The sequence below is a fragment of the Aotus nancymaae genome, unplaced genomic scaffold (assembly GCF_030222135.1).
Source record: "Aotus nancymaae isolate 86718 unplaced genomic scaffold, 86718_ANA_hifiasm-v0.15.2.pri h1tg000019l, whole genome shotgun sequence".
NCBI classification, from domain to species: Eukaryota; Metazoa; Chordata; class Mammalia; order Primates; family Aotidae; genus Aotus; species Aotus nancymaae.
The window spans coordinates 42,666,414-42,688,060 of record NW_026988431.1 but is presented as its reverse complement, the minus strand read 5'-3'; the positions used below and the strand labels follow the sequence as shown (position 1 = coordinate 42,688,060).

General features: G+C 36.4%; 2 protein-coding genes across 10 annotated transcripts in view; one reads left to right on the top strand and one right to left on the bottom strand.

The window, feature by feature from the left end:
- Window positions 1-16,894, top strand: part of LOC105706556 (ceruloplasmin) — a 58,003-nt gene extending 41,109 nt beyond the window's left edge. Inside the window, exons 16-21 of one of the 4 annotated variants that reach the window (XR_002478341.2) lie at window positions 46-262; window positions 695-834; window positions 2,878-3,040; window positions 12,990-13,094; window positions 14,613-14,693; window positions 16,430-16,894. Coding sequence is in view for 3 of the 4 variants with exons in the window: in XM_021669556.2 (XP_021525231.2) it covers window positions 46-262; window positions 695-834; window positions 2,878-3,040; window positions 12,990-13,081 (612 nt within the window). In the remaining variant the exon portion in view is untranslated. Of the gene's footprint in view, window positions 1-45; window positions 263-694; window positions 835-2,877; window positions 3,041-5,574; window positions 6,789-7,776; window positions 7,818-12,989; window positions 13,095-14,612; window positions 14,694-16,429 lie in introns of those variants that run through there. The other 3 variants (XM_021669556.2, XM_021669557.2, XM_021669558.2) reach the window with 3 other exon arrangements.
- Window positions 6,331-21,647, bottom strand: part of HPS3 (HPS3 biogenesis of lysosomal organelles complex 2 subunit 1) — a 41,826-nt gene continuing 26,509 nt past the window's right edge. For 3 of the 6 annotated variants that reach the window (XM_012437031.2, XM_012437032.2, XM_012437033.2), the window contains 8 exons: window positions 20,754-20,934; window positions 19,325-19,558; window positions 16,971-17,156; window positions 16,427-16,615; window positions 15,057-15,164; window positions 11,791-11,997; window positions 11,048-11,138; window positions 6,331-7,201 (listed from right to left, as the gene is read on the bottom strand). In XM_012437031.2, the coding sequence (XP_012292454.2) occupies window positions 7,074-7,201; window positions 11,048-11,138; window positions 11,791-11,997; window positions 15,057-15,164; window positions 16,427-16,615; window positions 16,971-17,156; window positions 19,325-19,558; window positions 20,754-20,934 (1,324 nt within the window). In that variant the 3' untranslated portion in view covers window positions 6,331-7,073. Of the gene's footprint in view, window positions 7,202-11,047; window positions 11,143-11,790; window positions 11,998-15,056; window positions 15,165-16,426; window positions 16,616-16,970; window positions 17,157-19,324; window positions 19,559-20,753; window positions 20,935-21,647 lie in introns of those variants that run through there. The other 3 variants (XR_001104853.2, XR_001104854.2, XM_064378787.1) reach the window with 3 other exon arrangements.

The window sequence follows — 21,647 nt, the reverse complement described above, 5'->3', positions numbered from 1 at the left end:
TTGACCTACATCACAAGGGTTACTGAAGATTTTCCTTGTTCCTAGGATCTCTACAGTGGATTAATTGGCCCACTGATTGTTTGTCGAAAACATTACTTGAAAGTGTTCAATCCCAGGAAGAAACTGGAATTTGTCCTTCTGTTTCTAGTTTTTGATGAGAATGAATCTTGGTACTTAGATGACAACATCAAAACATACTCTGATCACCCTGAGAAAGTAAACAAAGACGATGAGGAATTCATAGAAAGCAATAAAATGCATGGTATGTTACATGATTCTAAAACCATTTTTCTACTTTTTTTATCCTTTTGTCTTTCAAATAAAATTATATTGGATACTACTCATTTGTTTTGTCTTAAACCACTTCTGCCTCACTTTGTATGTGAGGTAGAATTCTGTTCAAAACAAAAAGGGGACTATGTTCAAAATCATTTGCTAATTTATTTTCCAATTCCAAAATCTCATTTCCTTTTAAAAAATCCACGATTAAGATTAAGGCTCTTGGTACAAAGTGCTAGAAAAGCAGTGTGTGATATTATTGACTTTAAAGTATCCATTTTCCTCATTTGTAGTAAAATAAATTTTATTACATCAAAAAGATTCTTTACATTAACTTAATAATCATATTTTCTTTGAAAGAGCTATTGGTTTAAAATATCCTGAAAACTAATATAAAACCATATGCTTTCCCTAGCTATTAATGGAAGAATGTTTGGAAACCTACAAGGCCTCACAATGCATGTGGGAGATGAGATCAACTGGTATCTTATGGGAATGGGCAATGAAATAGACTTACACACTGTACATTTTCATGGCCATAGCTTCCAATACAAGGTAAGAGCCATCCATGGCAATTACTCTTGCTCTATCTGAAAATGTTTTAATACAAGTGAAGGAAATATTTCCTCAGAGAGACTTATGAAAAATTGAAAGCTGCAAAGACTATAGCTGGCCCTTCGTATCTATGGATCCCCCATCCAGGATTCAATCATGGATTGAAAATATATAGGAAGGTCAAGCGCTGTGGCTCAAGCCTGTAATCCCAGCACTCTGGGAGGCCGAGGCAGGTGGATCACCTGAGGTCAGGAGTTCAAGACCAGCCTGGCCAACATGGTGAAACCCTGTTTCTACTAAAAATACAAAAATTAGCCAGGCGTGGTGGCAGGCATGTGTAATCCCAGCTACTCGGGAGGTTGAGGCAGGAGAACTGCTTGAACCCAAGAGAAGGAGGTTGCATTGAGACAAGATCATGCCATTGCACTCTAGCCTGGGTGACGAGCAAAGCTCCGTCTAAAAAAAAAGGAAAAAAGAAAAAAAAGAAAAAATATATATACAGGAAAAAAATTTCCACAAAGTTCCGAAAAGAAAAATTCGAATTTGCAGCACTGAGTACTACATTGAATCCATGCAAATGAAGAGATATGTAGGCATTGTATTAGGTATTATAATAATCTAGATATGATTTAAAGTATATGGAAGGATATGCATAAGTTATATGGAAATATGCCATTTTACTTAAGGGACTTGAGCATCCATGGATTTTGGTATGGGGGCATTCCTGAAACCAATCCCCCATAGATACGAGAGATGACTATAATAGGGCACAACAATTACAACGGACACACCAGCCTTTGTTACACCTTGAGCTTTTCCTGGGATTTGCATTTTTAACTGAATTTTCATGGAGTTCTGCTCACACATTGCTGAGTAAGGAAACTGAATGGAATTGCTAACAAAGAGGGTAGGAGTGTCACATAATGATGGATGACAGTAGAGACCGCAAGACTTTATCATAACCTTTGCCCTGTGTGTTCTAAGTTCTATATCTCAAATGGCCCGAGATGAGCAAGATCAGTTAGGTGACAAGCAATTGGTCCATACATCTCAATCCAACTCTTCTTTCTCGGTGCTGATGTCAGCAGAAGCCAATGGCCCTCCTGGAAATGCTTTTTCCTTATGCTTTGGGCTAATTTAGAAAATGCAGAAGTTATCAAAAAGCATACTGCAGAAAGCCTGTTTTGTTATCTCCATTTTGTTTTACATAGATATATTGTATTCTTAGAGGACTTTTAACTCTATCCTTGTAGAAACAGACTGTTGTCACCTACTTCAGGCACTGCTTGAAGTGCCTCTGGTTTTTGTCTTTTTCATCAGCCTCCTTTTCTGCTTCCTTTATTTATTTTTGTGAGATTGAGTCTCACTCTGTCACTCAGGCTGGAGTGCAGTGGCACGATCTTGCCTCACTGCAACCTCTGTCTCCTAGGTTCAGGTAATTCTCCTGCCTCAGTCTCTCGAGTAGCTGGGACTACAGGCATACACCACCATGCCCAGCTAATTTTTGTATTTTTAGTGGAGATGGGATTTCACCATATTGGCCAGGCTGGTCTCGAATTCCTGATCTCGTGATCCGCCCACCTTGGCCTCCCAAAGTGGTGGGATTACAGGCGTAAGCCACTGTGCCCGGCTACTTCCTTTATTTTTTACCTTGACTTAAAGCTTCACAGACAAGCTAGGATAGATTCAGGCAAAAGACAGGCTAGGGCTGAAATGGGGCCACAGCTGAGTTCCTTTTGTGTAGCTTAAGTGCTATGACAAACAGGCAAACCAGAGTTGAGGTACAGGAGGTTTGTGGGTAGTCCTGATTGATGAATTCATTCTCATCACATCTTTCTTTCACACCCACTTGATGTGGATACCAAGAACTTAGTAGGAATACAAAAACCACATTTTACCGTTTGTATTAAACACAGAAACGAGCTCAATTATTTTAAACAGATTTATCCATCCTTTCAATATCCCTGAGCTGACCAATAACAAATGACATGAGTGAACTCTTGTATATAATATTATACATTATTTGTCATTTTTCTAATTAAGCACAGGGGCATTTATAGTTCTGATGTCTTTGACATTTTCCCTGGAACATACCAAACCTTAGAAATGTTTCCAAGAACACCTGGAATCTGGTTACTCCACTGCCATGTGACCGACCACATTCATGCTGGAATGGAAACAACTTACACCGTTCTACAAAATAAAGGTGAATATCCAGGTGGTAATTCTAGAAGCCATATATAACAAATATAATCAAAGGAACTACTTTGCCTAAATACTTCCCCCAACATGAAGCATCAATATGAAGCATCTGTGAATCTGCTGCCCTGATTTCTTCTCTACCTCCAAAAAGTTTTTTTTTTTACTGCTAAATGGTGAAGGATACTGCTAATTTCCTGATAGCCAGTACTTTTAACAGCACCTGTCATTTCTAAGCTAATACAAATTGACACCCATTTGATGCAGTGTAATTATACCTAAAGATGATATAAGGGAGGAGTTATGTTAGTTATTTAACAAGAAACAAACCGTTATTTACATAAGACACATTTAGAATCTAATTTCTTTCTTAACAAAAAGAATTCTTTTTCTAGGTGGCACCTCTGTGTAAGAGAGGCCCAAGACAACCCCAAATAATATAGTTTTAAATAGGCAATGTCTTTCTGTGCGTCCAAGGAGGAGAGACCTTATTGATTACTGTTTGTGAAAGATCCAGGGAAGATACTGCTCCCCAACCCTGCAATAATCTTCCCCATGTGTAGATACACACACATACACTTGAAGAAAAATCAACAGTTTATTATTATTATTATTATTATTATTATTATTCTAAGATTCCTGCACTGTGGCTGCAGGCTTTGGTCATTCCTGGGTCTTTTGAGTTGAGCATTGTTGTAATTGGAAATGGCAAACCCAACAGGAGGAAATTATGTAAAGAAAACCAATCTATGTCTTTCCTCCCCAAAATGGGGGGAAAAGGGAACATACAAATGAAGAAAATATAAATGTAAATGTATTTCAAAATTAAGAATCCCTGAAAGGTTAACCTTTAGTGCAAATGAAAAGTTTTAATTTCTGCTCTTGGGTCTTACACCAACAACTTATACCATGAAAAACTATTTCCATTAATGCCCTTTTTATTAGAGCAGTCACTGATAACACCAGAATATCAAAGGCTCACAGACAAGCCACTGAATTTAATGCCAATAACTTGAACAAGGTGAAAAGAGCCAAATATGATGAGAAAGAAAACTTTAACACTAGTAAACCATGTGGTTCCATGTGGTTCCATGTAAACCACACAAAAGGATGGTCCTGCTAGAAAAATAATGGCGAGTAAGGGAACATGGAGGCATTTGGGGAATGCATGTGTGCAAATGCCTGGCATGTGCTGTATGACACTACAGGGCAACCGTACACACACAGCCACAGAGTAGATTCCTCCTGTGTAACAATCATGAAAGAAGAGGGAGATTGCTGCTTGGTCAAGAAACGGGAGATAGTTTTTAAAGCTATAGGAAAAATTACAGAACAAACAGCAAATATGAAGGGAAAATCGACACTGGACAAAAAATTAAAGAGAAACTTAACTTTTGCAAAGAGAAAAGGTATTGCATGAGACTGTAAGAAGCAGTAACGAATAAAAAAAGATAGTTTGAACTCTCTTTGGCCCATAAAATCAGTCCATGTTTATCAGTCTGAATTATCTTTACATAAGTCCAATAAAGCTTTGAGCAAGTTTACATTAATTAGGAGTCTTAGAAAAGCCTGTTTAGCTTTAAATTTCTTACAGGCAGGGACTATATATTCTGTATTCTGTATTTCTAGCTAAGTACCCAAATCCAGTACAATAGTTTGCTTGCTGAATATATAACAACGTATTAATTCAATGAAGAGAAACTTTTGTAACTATTTTTTGACATAATTTCAGATTCCCATATACCTTTCACCCAGATTCCCCAAATGTTAATGATTTGCATAGCCACACTGGCTTTCTCATTCTTTTTCCTATCTCCCTCTCATGTTCACCCTATATAAGTACACACACAGACATGTATAGATACATACAACTATCTTTCCTAAAAACAAGAATATTCTTGTACATGACAATACAATGATCAAAATCAGAAAATTAACAATGATTTAAAAAAGATAGATCTTTTTCAAATTTCACTAATAATCCTAATCACGTTCTTTATAGAAAAAGAAAATCCCGGATCACGTACGGCATTGTTGTCATGTCTTTTAAGTCTCCCTTACTCTGAATAGTTCCTTAATACAGGGCAGTCACTTTGTAGAATGTCCTTCCATTTGAGTTTGTCGAATGTTTCCTCATGATTAGATTTAGGTTCTGCACTTTTGAAGACTATCATGGCATAATGTTGTGTTTTTCTTAGTATACCATGTAAGGAGGCACAAGATAGTGATTGGTTCCATTACTGGTTATGTTAACTTCAGGCTTCGGTTAAGGTGGTGTCTGCCAAGTTTCTCCACTGTAAATTTATTCATGTTCCCTTTACAATTAATAAAGATCTTGTAGGAAGGAAAGTAATCTTTCTTTAAATAAAGCAGTAATAGAATGAGAAATTTTTAAACATATAAAAAGTAGAAAAATAAAAATGAATCAGGAATAAAGTAACGGTAAAAAAATAGAATACATTTAAAGAACCATCTACTAATTTTTAAACCATATAATAGATATTATTTTTCATAACGGTCTTAAAATTTCTTTTTCTATAGAGACCAGTATGGCTGGATGAAATAAATTGGTGATAAGTGGAAAAAAGAGAAAAACCAATGATTCATAACAATGTATGTGAAAGTATAAAATAGAAGGTTACTTTGGAATGACTATAAACATTAAAAAAAGACTGAAAACATACAACTTTGTGCATTTATGGAGGAATACTCTTAACTTTTTGCAAATGGAAAGATCAACAAACTATGTAACGATACATGACTGACACCTGTATACTAGGTAATAAAATTGATTCAGATAATCTCATCATATCACCACTATTAGGGTTTTATAAAACTGCATTTTAAAAAAGATCTATGACCAGATATTCTCCTGGGTGGTCCTCAAAGGAGCACTATTAAGGTTCATTGAAATGTTTTCAATCATTGCCTTCCCATCGATCCTTCTAACATGCTGTTGACATCACACCTAATATTCAGAGGGAATGGGAATGCAAGGTATGAGGGAAGGAAATAAAAATAAAATAGGATGATGCAAATCAGTTTTGTGAACCCTTGAAGAGATAGTCTAAAGGATGTTATCTGGAACTGGAGAAAAGCACAGTTGAGAGACAATTCTATAGCTTAAATCCTGTTAAGGATAAACATCATCATTAGAAGAAAAGCTTCAAAATACACCTGTGGCAGATGTCACAGGAGTAGAATTTCTGCCCAGCCTTAACTGCATTCAAAGGATAACATCAATGAACTGAACTTGAACTAAAATTTTTTAAACAAGTTAAAAAAGAAGACACATGGTTGTGAATACAATGATATGTTTATTTATTTTCACATACACTGTAGCTAAAAGAGTAAGAGTACACATCAACAAAAAATGGAAACAAAGCTTTGGCTGAAAAAAGCATGCATTCGACGTAATAGCTAGACAAGAAGAAAGTTAGTTTTGTAAACGTTTACTTCATTTGATTCAAAGAGAAACAGAGCATGAGTTTTCTTAAGGTAACAAGAAAAGTAACAAAAAAAATGAGGTTTGAAATTTTTTACCATGGCAAAACATTAACATCTTTCTCAAAAGCATAGAGAAAACTGGAAAAATCAAGAAGATAAAATTCTGGACCAGTTAGTGACATTCTTTCAAGCATACTTGCAAAACGTTTCCTTAAAGTGTTCTTGGGACGAAAACGATTGTCATGTCTCCAATAACAGTGAACTGATGTTGTTCCTTGGAATAAAAGTCAATTTCTACCTTAAAAAAATATATGGTTTCTCTGAGGAATTCTTATGTCTTGAAGACTTTTCACATTCTAGACAATTAAAAATGATTGAGGTCATAAATTAAGAAATGAATAGTTACCACTATATGGTAAGGTAAGCAGCCTGAAAGCATCTGCATCATACATGTGTGATATATATATTATATATATATATATATGATTACATATACATATGTGTGTAATCAAAATGCCTCTACTTGTACTTTGGCATTCAATTATTGGAAATTCAGTCTCAAATGCCATTATGGTATTTTTCAAATGATACCTTTAAGTCAATGATTTCTTTCGACTGCAATAGAGAAGGTATGGCAAGAAAAATGCTGCAGTACCATCTTCTGGGAGAACATTCATGAAATCCTTCAGTTCTAGTTCCACAGCAACAATTGACAATGTTTCTGTTGGTAGAAAAAAGTATCTTGAGTTAGAACTGAAAGTCTGTCTTACATTCAATCTCTTCTTTCTTAATCAAACAATTAGAAGCCAGTTCAGGTAACAAAATGTTAAAACTACAAAGAAAAAAAGTCAATCTCTTAAATCCATAGGCTTCTTTATGGTTTTAACTTGTTTTTCCTTACTAGAATCCTTTGAAATTTATTTTATATCAGCCACATGAAATTTGGATTTATCATATCATTACTCAATTACTGTATTATTTTGCAATCAACGTCTACTATCCTTTAAAGAAAAGTTCAATCATTTGAATACTTTTTTTTTTTTAGCTCTAAGACTATACTAATGCTAATTTATAAAGATTGTTTGATAGGATAAGAAACACCAATGTTTTCCCAAATTAGTTCCTTTTTATAATATTTCATGTTGTTAATAAGCACAAATCTGTTTTCATGACCATTTACTTCTTTTTAGCCCAAAGTCTGAAGGTGTTCTAATGAACATTTTTAATATTAAGGAATTTAACATACATTAAAAAAAAATAACCATGCAATTTTATGATTCTAGTGCTTCTTAACAGATACATGCTGCCCTCTCCTGGGATAGAAGAGTGACATCTATGAACAATGTCCCAATAAACATCCACTTGGTCTTACACCTCTATCCACGTGTCAGTGCCATTTCCTGTGTGATATTTGCATGCCCATCACTTACTCTATTTGCAGAGTAAGTGAAATATAAGATCCACTCAAAGTCATCTGTCCAATATGCAGCAATCAAAATCTTTCTTAACACAAAAGAATGACTGGCCTTTGTTGCTAAAGAGTTAATGAATGGAGCAGCAATGGCTCATAGAAAATATTCCTCGTTCTGGAATCCAGATACACTTGGGAAGAGATCCAGACTTTTCCACCTACTCAGTGACTTTAAGAGAGTCACCTTGCTGGGCATGGTGGCTCATGTCTGTAATCCCAGCACTTAGGGAGGCTGAGGTGGGCAGATCACGAGGTCAAGAGATCGAGACAATCCTGGCCAACATGGTGAAACCCTGTCTCTACTAAAAATACAATAATTAGCTGGGTGTGGTGGTGTGCACCTGTAATCCCAGCTATTCAGGAGGCTGAGGAAGGAGAATGGCTTGAACCCAGGAGGCAGAAGTTGCAGTATGCCGAGATTGCACCACTGCACTCCAGCCTGGAGACAGCAAGATTCTGTCTCAAAAAAAAAAAGCAAGTCACCTAATCTCTGAAGTCCTAGGTTCCTCATTTATAATGTGGTGGTACTGTCTGATAGCTTCCACAGTTCCTTTTAGTTCCAGCTTTTAGTTCAAAAGCTAAAATATAATAATGCACAGCTGACATAAAATCAGACTTTAATAAAAAGCAACTACTAACTAGTTTGCAAAATCTATGTGAAAATATGTATTATTGATGTTTTCCTATCAAACCAGTGTACTTACCTAAATATGGAGCCTTTAAGTAGTATCTTAGAAACAAAAAAATTATTGGAGAGCTAGTGTAGAGTTGTTATAGAGTTAACAAAAATCTCACCACTTCCCAATTCTTCTCTTCTCCCAAATAAGGAGGGGCTAATACAGGTTATCACTCCAAGAACAAGGTCAATATCTTAAATTCATAGAGTACTTTAAAAATTAATATAGTGCTTTTATATATAACTTCTATTTAATTCCTTCTAGAATCCTTTGAGGTTTTTATTTATTCAATCCAAGCCGCATCCCAAACAGAGTAAACTAATGGGTATTACGCCTGATTTAGAGTTGGAAGAATTAAGGCTAAGAGAAGGTTAAAATTACTTGCTTTACTCCATTCGCCAGCTACCCAAGTCTACAAGTAACGTATAAATGATCTATCTAAATGTAAATCTGTACAATTAAAATCCTCCAGCATGTCTAAAAAATATTTGTCAAAGGTTGAAAATAGTTATTTCTGGATGGTGGGATTTTAAATGATTTTTAAACTTTATTTTTATAATTTACTACAGTACTAGAATTTTTAAAAATAAGCATGGTTCATTACAAAAACAGTACTGAATATTTCCTTAAACAAACAACCCATCCACTAACACCTGTTTTAATGGTTCTGCATTAGTGTGCCAGTTGTCAACCAGGACAATTTTGTCCCAAAGTAGACATCTGGCAAAATCTGGAGACGATTTTGTTTGTTATAACTGGGGTAGTACTATTGGCATCTAATGAGTAGAGACCAGGGATACTGTTTAATACTCTAAAATGCATAGGGGAAACTCCCATGCACACGGATAATTATCTGGTCCAAAATGTCAACAGTGCCAAGGTTGAGAAATGCTGCATTAGAGAGATAAGAAATCCAAGCTTCTAAACATATAAGTCCCTGAACTCCATCTCCAACCTTATCTTCTTGCAATTTTGCCTAACATTTAACTTTTGATTTAGTCCTGAACTTCTCATTAGTCTCATGACATTAGAAAACTGGCTTGCTCTAGGTCACTTAGTAGGTAGCAGACCTGGAACTCAGTTCCAATTCTCCAGATCCCAATCCAGGGCTCTTCTCAGTGTACAACTATCAAGAAAAAGCCCTCCTGTGAAATGAACCTAAAGTTCTTCAGCTCTGTCTTCCTTTCTAATCAATGAACAGTTACAGGATGCTTCCTATAGGAGAGGCATATTGCTGGTGAGGAAGGTGTAATGTGAAAAATGAATAAAACACTATGCCAGCTCTTGAGGTATTACAGTCTAATAAAGGTAAATCACACATGGCACTTAGTCCCATTAAGTGGGACACACACACACACACACACACGTGTATGCACACAAATATATTTTGAAGACAGAGAAAAATGCAACATTTGGAGGAATGATTATGGGTGAGGTGTGTGTGTGGCTGTGGATCAGAAAAAGAGGAAGAAAGTCTTCTGATTAAGATGATGATGCTGAGGTGTAAAGATGCGGGATGTCTGCACTAGAAAGTGCTCCACCAACACAAACAGTCAATGATAAATTATGTAAAGTGTATGTAAGTGTGGCAAAGCAATCAGACACCTGTCACTTCCATCTTCTGAAAACCAAAAGCAATCAGGGAGATGGGGAGGACAAAGAATAAAGTCATCCCTTTCCCTTCCCAATCACAAGCATACAGCTTTAATTAAAGGGGGATCTTCAGAAAAATAATCTCCAATGGCCACTAGTTCTGCCTTACATTTTAAAAATCAACTGTCTTGACTGGAAAGCACAATTTCAACACTGTCAATTTCTTATATTTTATGTGCTCTGCAATTGATATACCCATACCCTTTGTCATCAGGACAACAATTAACTAATTATATCAACACATAGCAGTACAGAAATGGATTACATATCTATCAAGATTTATGATTATGAAAATTCAAGTAACTACTATGCTGTAAAATATTGTACAATTTAGATACTCAACTTTTAAATCCTTGAGGTTGTTATTCGTCAATACTTGCTTATAATTATGTTTAATAGTAATGATCTTAACTTCATACATGAAGTAAATTAGGTACTCTGATCATTAATGAAAGATGTTAATTGCCTTAATGATTACTCACATTTTAAAAACATTGATGCTGTCATTTTCTATGACTGTGATAATTTGTTAAGTGTTTGAAAGGATTAAGTTAAAAGAACATCAGTTCTGTGACTAGGAGATAAATGAATATCAATCAAATGTCTAGGGGAGGGTATGTGAATGCTGAAAATAAGCTTCCGAGACGGTTCTGTAAGGTCCTCTGTCTCAGTTGAGAATCACATGAAAATACCAGAGAAAGAAGGCTTCACCAAATTTAAAACTGAGACTCTTAAGTTTATAATCAAGCAAAAAAAATCATTTTACCTTTTAATGATGACAAATAGAGTTGATATTTCTCTCCACCACATTTTATTCTCTGACAAAGTTCAGGCAGCAGTTTTTTCCACCACAGAGTCTATCTTAGGAAAAAAAGAATAAATTTTATTTTGATGCATTTTATTCTCAGATTTCAAATGAGAATAAGAAGATTGTGAGGAAAGCACAGAGCAAAAATATACCATTTTGGTTAAGGCAACTAATTTTGTTATAACACAAGTTATATCAGCAGCCAGTCTTCTGCCTTAACTATAACATAAAAATCAGGTTTGTAACTTGAAAACCCAATAATACATATATTGTACATATGTACCTGGCTATTTTCAAGAAGTAACAGACATATCCCATTACCATCTCTTATGTGGCAAGAGGGAAGGAATGAAGAAAAAAAAGAACTAAGGTCCAAAATTCTTCTAATTTCTCAACTAAAAACCATATGGCAGAGAAAATATTTTCCCATCATACACTGTTTCCCAAATCTTCAGGTAATCAACTACTTCATCTCCAAACAAGAGATTTTTTAATGATGGTAATATACCATCTCCATATATTTTAGCAGCATTTCATAATACTCAAAACACATAACATAGTAAATATATATGCTCACTGGACCCACACTGCCCTATGAAGTTGGACTAGCATAAATTATAACCATTTTGCAGGAAAGGAAATGAGGTTATCAAATCTGATTATCACTGATCAAGCCTAAAAACATAATCTGAAAAGCATACCCGGTTCTCTTCTTTAAGTTCATGGTTAGCATATGGAATGACTGCCTCTGGGCATCTCTCTAACAATATGTCTATGCACTGTTCATACTCTTTCAAGCGTGTACGACACAGAACATGGACACTGAGGCCAGCAATAGTGTCTTCTGAAAGCGGCTCCAAGAATGGAATAATGGAAGCTATGTCAAATGAAGGACCACATATAAGAGACTATGAACAGAAAAGTGAAATGTTATGAAATGAGGCACTCCAAAAACTAAAACACAACATACAGAATTCAATTTCTTAAGAAAGACTACACTTCACTTCCCAAAAATAAAATAGAAAGAATGCAATATCAGAGCACATGCATGTGCTCCTTATTTAATAAATCTAAGTAGAATAAGTATAATATCATCTTAAAACTACCTCTAGTTTGAAGATCTATTTAATAGAAAGCAAATAGTTTTAAATAACATGATTTTGTTTGCTTTGTGTGGACTGCAAATTAAAACCAATGGGAATTCTTTAGGACTCTATCCTAAGGAAATAATCAACATTGTGGGGAAAGATTCACATTCAGTGATGTTTACCACAAGAGTATTCACAATACTGAAAATTTAGAAGTAATCTACATGTTAATAAAGGATGAGTAAATACATTATGGCACACTCACATAATGGAACATTACACAGCCATCAAAACTATTTTCAAAGGCTAGTTAATGAAAAAATGCTTATGACAAAATAAGTAAAAATTCAATACAAAATTATATTCTGAACATGACCAGTTTTATAAAATCTACATAGGTAAATGCACATACAAAAATCCTGTTGGAAGAGCATGGCAATTTGAAACAGCATACTAGATGGGACAACAAAGCCTATTCTTTGTTTTCTTTACACCCGTCCCTGTATTTTCCAAATTTTCTATAATAAGCATGTGCTACATATATATCCAAAAATAAAATTTAACATTTAAGAACACTGAAGTGATTGTTTAGAACTAATCATTTGTATCGATACCACTTTGTCACAAGATGAATGATAGGGAGCAGTATTATCTCAGCATTTACAACTTTACCAATATTTACTTTAAGCAATTAAACTATATATACTACTTTTGATTCTACCACCAAAATAATCTCCACTTTCCCTTTCTCCAGGATAAAGATGAGATGGTCATGTCCTAATTTTCTTGTCCCTGCATCCTTTCTGTTACAGCATCTTCTGAGACTCACAGGAGAATATGGAATGTAATCTATCCAATCACAGTCAGTGTGATTATTTTATTCCAAATATCTACCAAGGAATGACCAGGAGAATAAGGTTGGTCCCTTTTCTTCCTGCAAATTTAATAAATTATTCATGTGAATGATTTCCTGACAATCAGATGGCAGAAATGAAATCAGGTGATAATCTCTCACTCAAAGGGTCTTCCAACATGGAAGAAAAGAGATTGTCTCTATATTTAACTCTTCACTAATCCAGATAATGGGGGAGGGGGCAGGGGCAGTAGGAAGGAGCAAGGGATGTGTACCAAATCATGACTAAAATGAAACTAGTCATAACTTCTACTACCCATGAACTTTTACTTAGTTTTATTCATGTAATCAAGAAGTTTGAAAATAAGGTCAGGTGCAGTGGATTACACCTGTAATCCCAGAACTTTGGGAAGCCGAGGTGAGACGATTGCTTGAACCCAGGAGTTCAAGGTTACAGTGAGCCATGATTGCCATAGCACTCCCGTCTGGGCAATAGAGTGAGACTCTGTCTCTTAAAAAAAAAAAATTATAAAAGTTTAGGCAGACTACGTTTCTCCTTTAATAGCAAAGATTCCCAGAAAGAATGTACCCTTTTAAAATATTTTAAAACAAATTTTAAAAGATCACTGAATTATACTTTTTCAAGAAAATAGAAATATGCTTTAAAGCTTTATGAGGGAAAATATAATAGCATTTATTCCAATTACAATTTTAAATATGTAATTAGTATATATGTTCTAGGAAGGCTCCACCTGTCTTATCCAATGCTGCCCATAACATCTACAGAACATGCTCAAGCAATATTTGTGAAATGAACAAAATCTGAGGCTAGGCCCTCAGAAGCCTTTGTATCACAATGGTACTAGAGACAAGAGACAAGAAGAATCTTCTTTGGTTATTTTTTTAAGAAGCGCATAAAAAATGCCATCTCTGGCAACACCACAGCCCCACCTGAAGGCTGAGTATAAGCAATATGGCCTCTTCGGCTTCCATCCTCTAAGCCCCCTTCCCAATTTGACATTAAGTAACAACCACACTTGTACCAGTTCCCATAGTGTAAATGAGGCATTGCAAATTCAAAAGCCTAAGGAGGCCAATTAAATGATGAGATGCACGAGGGCAGCTGTGATTAAGGAAAACAGACACCCAGCATTTGGGTCAGGATGACACAAAGATGATAACTGTGCGGGAGGACAGTGTGAGCACTGCCCAAGGAGGGGCTGCAGGTCAGCCCCAACCCTCAGGTCAGAGCAATGAGGGCCTCGGGTTAACAGTTCTGCTGAATTTTTCAAGAGTGACTTGAACTCAAGTACTCAGAATTCTTAATAGGAAATCTTAATTTTTATATGTTAGCAACTACACTGGGAAGACCAAAGAAAACAGATTTGGGAATTACATTTGGTCTTTGGGCCAAGGAAGTACGTTAAATAAAATCATACGCTCATGTAGCCCAGCCTGATCCACCAAGTCAAATGAGGACTTCATTTCTCACTGCCAGTCAAAGCACTGTTGCAGTCAGAATTATTAAAGGGTGATCCACATTTTCTAATCATCCCATTCATTTTTGAAAAATCCTTTTCAGGAACTAGATAAATGGACGACTTTGACCTGTTTCTTATAAGAGACATAGCAGTGCCTGGCTTGGGTTAAAGGCCTAAAATGTGTAAGTCAACGCTAACAAAAACAAACCACAGCAATAAAAACACTACTAAACATCTGCCACACTTTCATTTCACAAAGTGTTTTCAAGTACATCCTGAAAATGAGGAAAGCAGCCAGGAGACTTGGTGAAGTTCATCCATCCACCTGCAACGAAATCGCCGCTCCGCATAGGTGTCCAATCCATCATCAGTTTCAGGAAGAGGCAGGAATTCCCTCCAAGTCTCCTGAGTAATCCTAACTATAAATTTTGTCCCCCAAAATTCTACATTCCAGATTAACAGGACACCTGGGGTCTCACCAAATTTAAATCTTACACTATATTGTAATATGCATTTTCACAAGAAAAATGGGTATTTTTACTTACCTGTAGTTTTGAAAGATCTTCTGTGTAATTTTTATCAGCTAATGAATCAGAGGATATTAAGACGTGAACCCATGGATAAATTAAGCCATAATGACTACAGGCATTTATCTAAAACATAAAAGAATTTCTCATAAACAAAATATAACAACAACAAAAGCTTGCTTATCCATTCCACAAAGAGCAAGCAATCATTCATTCTCTGCCATGTCATAGAATTAGGTACACACTTCCCTGGGAATGGAAAGGAAAGTTTTTTTTTAGAATGTGTTCCCCTGGAAAATACTTTGGTCTTGCTTGCTTCTACACTAAACATTAAAATTTAAATACTCCAAAGAGGCACTTTCCAGCAAAAAGAGCAATACTGCATTTAAGCCAGTTATACCTAAAAAGAATATTGGAAATAATTTTTATTAATACTACTTTCTTTAGAAGGCAAAATCTTCCATAAATTCTCAGGACAACTCCCAAGAAGCCCCTCTCATTCAAAAAGCTGGTAACTTTTCCACTTAATCCTTATTAGTCATGGCTAACAAGCTGGGAGAGAAATGGGCTGGGAGCAAGAAGGATAGAAAGAAGGGTACAAAGAGTTGTTACTGGCTGCCTCGTGCCACAGAACAGCTGCCGTATGTGCAACTGACAGGAAATGGAGGCCCACTAAGGAAGTCTCCCTCCCACAGCCTTCTGCAGTTCCTCTCCTACCAAGGAGGTCTGCAGATGTCTTCTCTCTTATGTTCTACTTAATTATCCTCTGCTGAGGAAGGACACAGATGTGGTGATGTTCTGGAAGAAATCCCTTCCTCCATGCTTTAGCAACTGAGCTACCACTGCAAGTAATTGAGGGACATTAATAAGTAGATAAGTAGGGGACATTACTTTTTTTTTTTTTTTTTGAGACAGGGTCTCATTCTGTCGCCCAGGCTGGAGTGCAGTGCGCAATTTTGGCTCACTGAAATCTCCAACTCCTGGGTTCAAGCAATTCTCATGCCTCAACTTCTGAGCAGCTGGGACTATATAGACGCATGCCACCATACCCAGCTAATTTTTTATATTTTTAGGTTTCACCATGTTGGCCAGGCTGGTCTCAAACTCTTGACCTCAGGTAATCCACCTGCCTCGCCTCCCAAAGTGCTGGGATTACAGGCATGAGCCACAGCACCTGGCTGACATTCTTTAGAGTGCAAAATTATTTAAAATGTAGGCCACTTCAGTCATAGACAATTTTACGTGTATTTTTAACTCCTGTGTAAATAAGATACCTGGTAATAGAAAACTAGGTTAGATTTTTATAATAAGTTATTAAAAATAAGAAGGTACGTTTTTGTGATGGGCAATGTATGCGTTAAATTTAATGTATTATTCCATTATCTTACCAGATCCTCTGAGGTTCTTAACGGTGTGGTGTCGGGAGGCTGCCTCTTAGACAATCTCCAGATGTACTGTGATGTGAGCTTGAAAAAGAGTTCCTGAAGTAACACATCTGGGAGACATGCCACTATCTGAGCTTCCCAAAAGTCTACCAAGAGCTGAGGAATTGTATCTTCATCCTTAGCACAAAGCACCTTGAAAACAGTAAAAGAAGCCTATATGTTACAAATATAGCACTGATAAAGCAACAGCTGGGCTGAATAAATATCATATTATCACGTGGGTCATGTAATTAATAATTTACCATTAGCATTAGTGCCATGGCAAAAGCAAATTTAGACATTTTAAAAGGAAACAGATTCTAGATTGTACAAATAAACTTTCTCCAGATATAGTCTTTTAATTTGTACTTTTATCTTATGAACTGATTATGTATTTCTGTTTTTTCAATAAACAAACAAATGAAAAACTCACTTCTCTTATTCTGTCCCTCTCCACCACCAATATTATGAGGCAATCCAGAAAAATCACATTTTCAAAGTGGCAAACCTTAAAAAAGGAATCTGCTTCTTCAATTCCAATTTTGTTGTTCTTCTGCAAGCCCAGAACTGAAGCCACAAGCAATCCAGGCTGAGTCTCCTTTAGGTAAAGTGCAAGCTCGGTTGGAACAATCTGTCCCTTTTTCTGTTGAATCAACAGCCGAGGTTCCAGAATGAAGCCACATACCAACTTCAACTTCAGATAAAAAAGAAATTTGGAAACAAAAGGTACATTATATTTAGACTGTCCCTCTTAGAAATACTAAACATGCTAGTGCATTCACAATGCATGGTTAAGCTATTAATAATTTAATCACAATTTTTTCTTTAGCCTTTGACTAAAGGCTAGTTCTTATGCAAAGACACCACTGACTGTCTTATAGAAGGTACTGGTCAGGTGCAGTAGCTCATGCCTGTAATCCCAACACTTTGGGATGCCAAACCAGGTGGATCACCTGAGGTCGGGAGCTCGAGACCAGCCTGACCAACATGAAGAAACTCCGTCTCTACTAAAAATACAAAATTAGCTAGGTGTGGTGGCACATGCCTGTAATCCCAGCTACTGGGGAGGCTGAGGCAGGAGAATTGCTTGAACCCAGAAGGCAGAGGTTGTGAGGAGCTGAGATCATACCATTGTACTCCAGCCTGGGCAACAAGAGCAAAACTCCATCTCAAAAAAAAAAGGGGGCAAAAGTTACTAATATTTAACTAAGACTCAAGATGTCCTATTTTTTGTAGAGAGCTTTATATTTAGGTCTAGTTGATTTGAAAATAGAGTCAATCCTCTGTATCCGTGGGTTCCACATCCATGGAGTCAACCAACCACAGATCAAAAATATTCAGGATGGCTGGGCACAGTAGCTCATGGCTGTAATCTCAGCATTTTGGGAGGCTGAGGCAGGCAGATCACTTGAGGTCAGGAGTTCAAGACCAGCTTGGCCAATATGGTGAAACTCTGTCTCTATGAAAAATACAAAAATTAGCCAGGCATGTTGGTGCGTGCCTCTAATCACAGCTACTTGGGAGGCTGAGGCAGGAGAATCGCTTGAACCCAGGAAGCGGAGGTTGCAGTGAGCCGAGATCATGTCATTGCGCTCCAGCCTGAGCCATAGAATGAGGCTCTATCTCAAAAAAATAAAAAAAACTGCTTCTGTTCTGAACATGTATAGATTTTTTTTTCACTATTCCCTAAACAATGCAGTATTAACAACTATGTTCACAGCAGTTGACATTATATTAGGTATTATAAGTAAGGTAGATGATCTGAAGTATACTGGAGAAGGTAAATAGGTAATATGCAAATACTATGCCACTTCATATAAGGAACTTGAGCTTCTGCGGATTTTGGTATCTGTAGAGAGTTCTGAAACCAATCTCCCACAGATTCTGAGCGATGATTAATATATCTTAAGTTATTTTCAAAATTATGAAGAGCAAATTCATTTTTCTAGAATTCCACCCTTCGAAACAGAAGACATCCCAATGTTGATTTGCTCTCATCATAACAAAGCCTGTCCATGTCATTTGTTCGGCAATAAAACACTTATGTTCTTCCTTTTTTAGCAACCCAGGTCATACTGTGGGCTTTGGCACAATCTGGCAACAAAACAGTGCAGGAGCACAGGTTCTGAAGTCAGGCTGCCTGGTTCAATTCTGGCTGTACCACTCACCAGCTGTGTGATCCTGATGAGTTCCTTAACCTCTCTGTGTCTCATCTGTATAACAGCTTCTACCTTGTAGCATCATTGTTAAGAATTAAATAATATATGCAAGGAGTTTAGCATAGCCCTGGTAAATAATAAGTGTTCAATTACACTACCTCTTATTTTCTTCCCTTAAATGATGAACACCTTTGGTAGTGTCCCTAAATGACCTCTTTTCCAAGGGAAAGCCTGTCTTTCTTGGTACAGCATTCAAATGTCCAATGCTACATAAAATCATCTGTGATCTTACCAAGTGGGGGCTATTCCTGCAACTACTAGACTCCTAAAGCTCATGGCTAATATCCCCTTTTCTGTATTTAAATATATATTACTTGGTTCTTTTTCAGTACACACACCATATCCCTCATGCCCATCATCCCTTTGGAGCAGAGCCTGTTCTTCAGTATCAAGCTCAGTGCTCTGAACACACCTGACACTAAGCTGAAGTGCTTGGATATCCACTGCTGCCATTTATCAATCTTATTTCTTTTTATTTTGCCAGATCCAAAGTCCCACTTGGATCACTTTGTTTCTAATACCGTCTATTTTCCATTACATCTAAGAACATATGAACTAGAAAGAAGCCAGAAGACAGCTAAACACGTCAGGATTACCAGGGTCCTATTTCAGCCTTCTGTTAACACTGGGCAGGGCACCATACCTCTGAATGGCTTTTCATTTCATTTCTGTGCATGTCAAGATCTCCCATTTTCAGAGCCACTGCTGCCTTGGTCAATGTCAATAAGATTGATGAAAACCCAGAAGTATCCAGCTTCCTTAGATAGCTCATGGCAGTTAAAGGATTAATATTCTTCATAGAAGGACTACAGAGAATATGGGGCACTTGCTTTGGCTCAGCCACATAAAACATCTGAACCACTTTTGCTGCTAATTCCTTTGGTGAGCATGAAGAAATAAAAGGAATAAAAGGTCAGTCAGACAGAAGAAAGCCACAAAATCAACAAAACATATATGTGCAAAAAGCCAAGATACAAACATTCCAAGTAAGATAAAGTTATAGGATTATGTTTTAATTTTAAAAAGACAAAACTGATACTGATACATGAGAGGCCTGAGATAACCTGAAGTGATCTCTTTGCCGATTATAATGAAGAAAAAGCAATGAAAATATGACCAGCATTTCTAATTTTAACACTTCAGAAGAAAATAAATATCTGATTAATTTACAACAAAAATCCATCACAGAAACTACTTAGTTCAAAATATACCCAATTAAGTAATTTATATGAGAAAACTTCATTTCTCTCAAAACCTTACAACATTTGACACCACAATTTCCAATTTGGCATATTTGCATCCAACTATGTTTAAAATACATGAGGGGTTAAAAATAATCTTTTCTTTTCTCTCTAAGACAGGGTTTTTCTGTATTGCCCAGGATGGAATGCAGTGGTCTAACTGTGGCTCCCTGCAGCCTCAAACTCCTGGGCTCCAACAATCCTCCTGCCTCAGCCTCCTGAGTAGTGGAACTACAGGTGCATGCCATTAAGCCCAACTAATTTTTTAATTCTCTGTAGAGATAGTGTCTTGCTATATTGCCTAGGCTGGTTTCAAATTTCTGGTCTCAAGTGATCTTCCCACTTCAACCTCCCAAAGTGTTGGAATTACAGATATTAGCTACTCTGCCCAGTCCTAAAAACAATCCTTAATAATATCTTAAGGTCACTGGGATAAGGCCAGAGTTTTGTAAGTGAAGTTTTGGACACTTGGAGTAAGGGACAACTAGGGTTTCGGGAAGCACTACAGCTGAGAAGATGGAAGGCAAGGCCCGCATTCTGTGTACCTCTTCTGAGGACGTGCTGCTGTCACTGGGCAGGTGTTGAGACTACAACAGACCATATGTCCCTGTCTGTATAATGAGAAAGCATGAGAAGATTACCCGTAAGTTCTTTTCCAAGCTATACTACCATCTTCATTAATGTAGAAAAGGGTGCATTTCTTTTTTAGAAAAAGAATAATATCAAAGAAGAAAAATATTTGGAACCTGATTTATAAACAGTACTATATAAAATAAATCGCTAAAATGAAAAGTTAAAAATATTAGATATAAAATAGAAAACCATAATCACTTCACTTAATTCTTCATCCAGGTTTTCATAAAGTGAATGATTAATATAAAAGATTAATCCCTTCTCATATTTCTGTAATCCATCTTCTACTGTCCAGTCCATGCGGCCCAGAACTTCAGCCATAGACAAACCAGACATCTTATAGTATGGCAAGGTGAGATGAGAATGCTGGGAGTCAAGCCTAAAGGGAAGGAAATTTTTTAAATCTCAAATTTTGTCATTTTTTTTTTTAAAGACAGGGTCTCATTATGTTGCCCAGACTGATCTCAAACTCCTGACCTCAAGTGACCATCCTACCTCAGCCTCCCAAAGTGCTGGGATTCCAGGTGAGAGCCACCACGCATAGTCAAATTTGTAATTTTTAAACCTGGATATCTAACACATTCTATAATAGAATATATCATGCTTTCCAGAAGACAGAAATTCCAAAATGCTTTTCTACTGCCATTAGTAACTGAAACAAACTCCTAAGTTTTATTTTACAAAGTTCTAATTCATGCAGTTTCTTTTTGCCTGCTTACGATAGAAATGAAAACAACAATTTCTAGTGTTCATGATCAGACTCTAAAATAAAGGTGTTTCTAGGAGGAAAAGTCTGTTTTATTAATTTTTAATCATTCATGTGGATCAAGTAAGTCTGAAAACAATCATATGCAAAAAAATTTGTAAACGTTACTCTCAAAAATAAAAACACTATTCATACTAGTGTCCCTTTCTGACATCATAAAAGCACTGACTACTAAGATTAAAATCACAGACTGTCTAACTGGCACCTCTCCCTTAAGCTAACAGACAATAGACTAGTCATACAGCTATATCAGGGATTTTCAAAGCCTGAGAAAAATGTCAAAGTCCTAAGTTAAGTGGTGGGAAAATCACAAACTTGAGACTTAC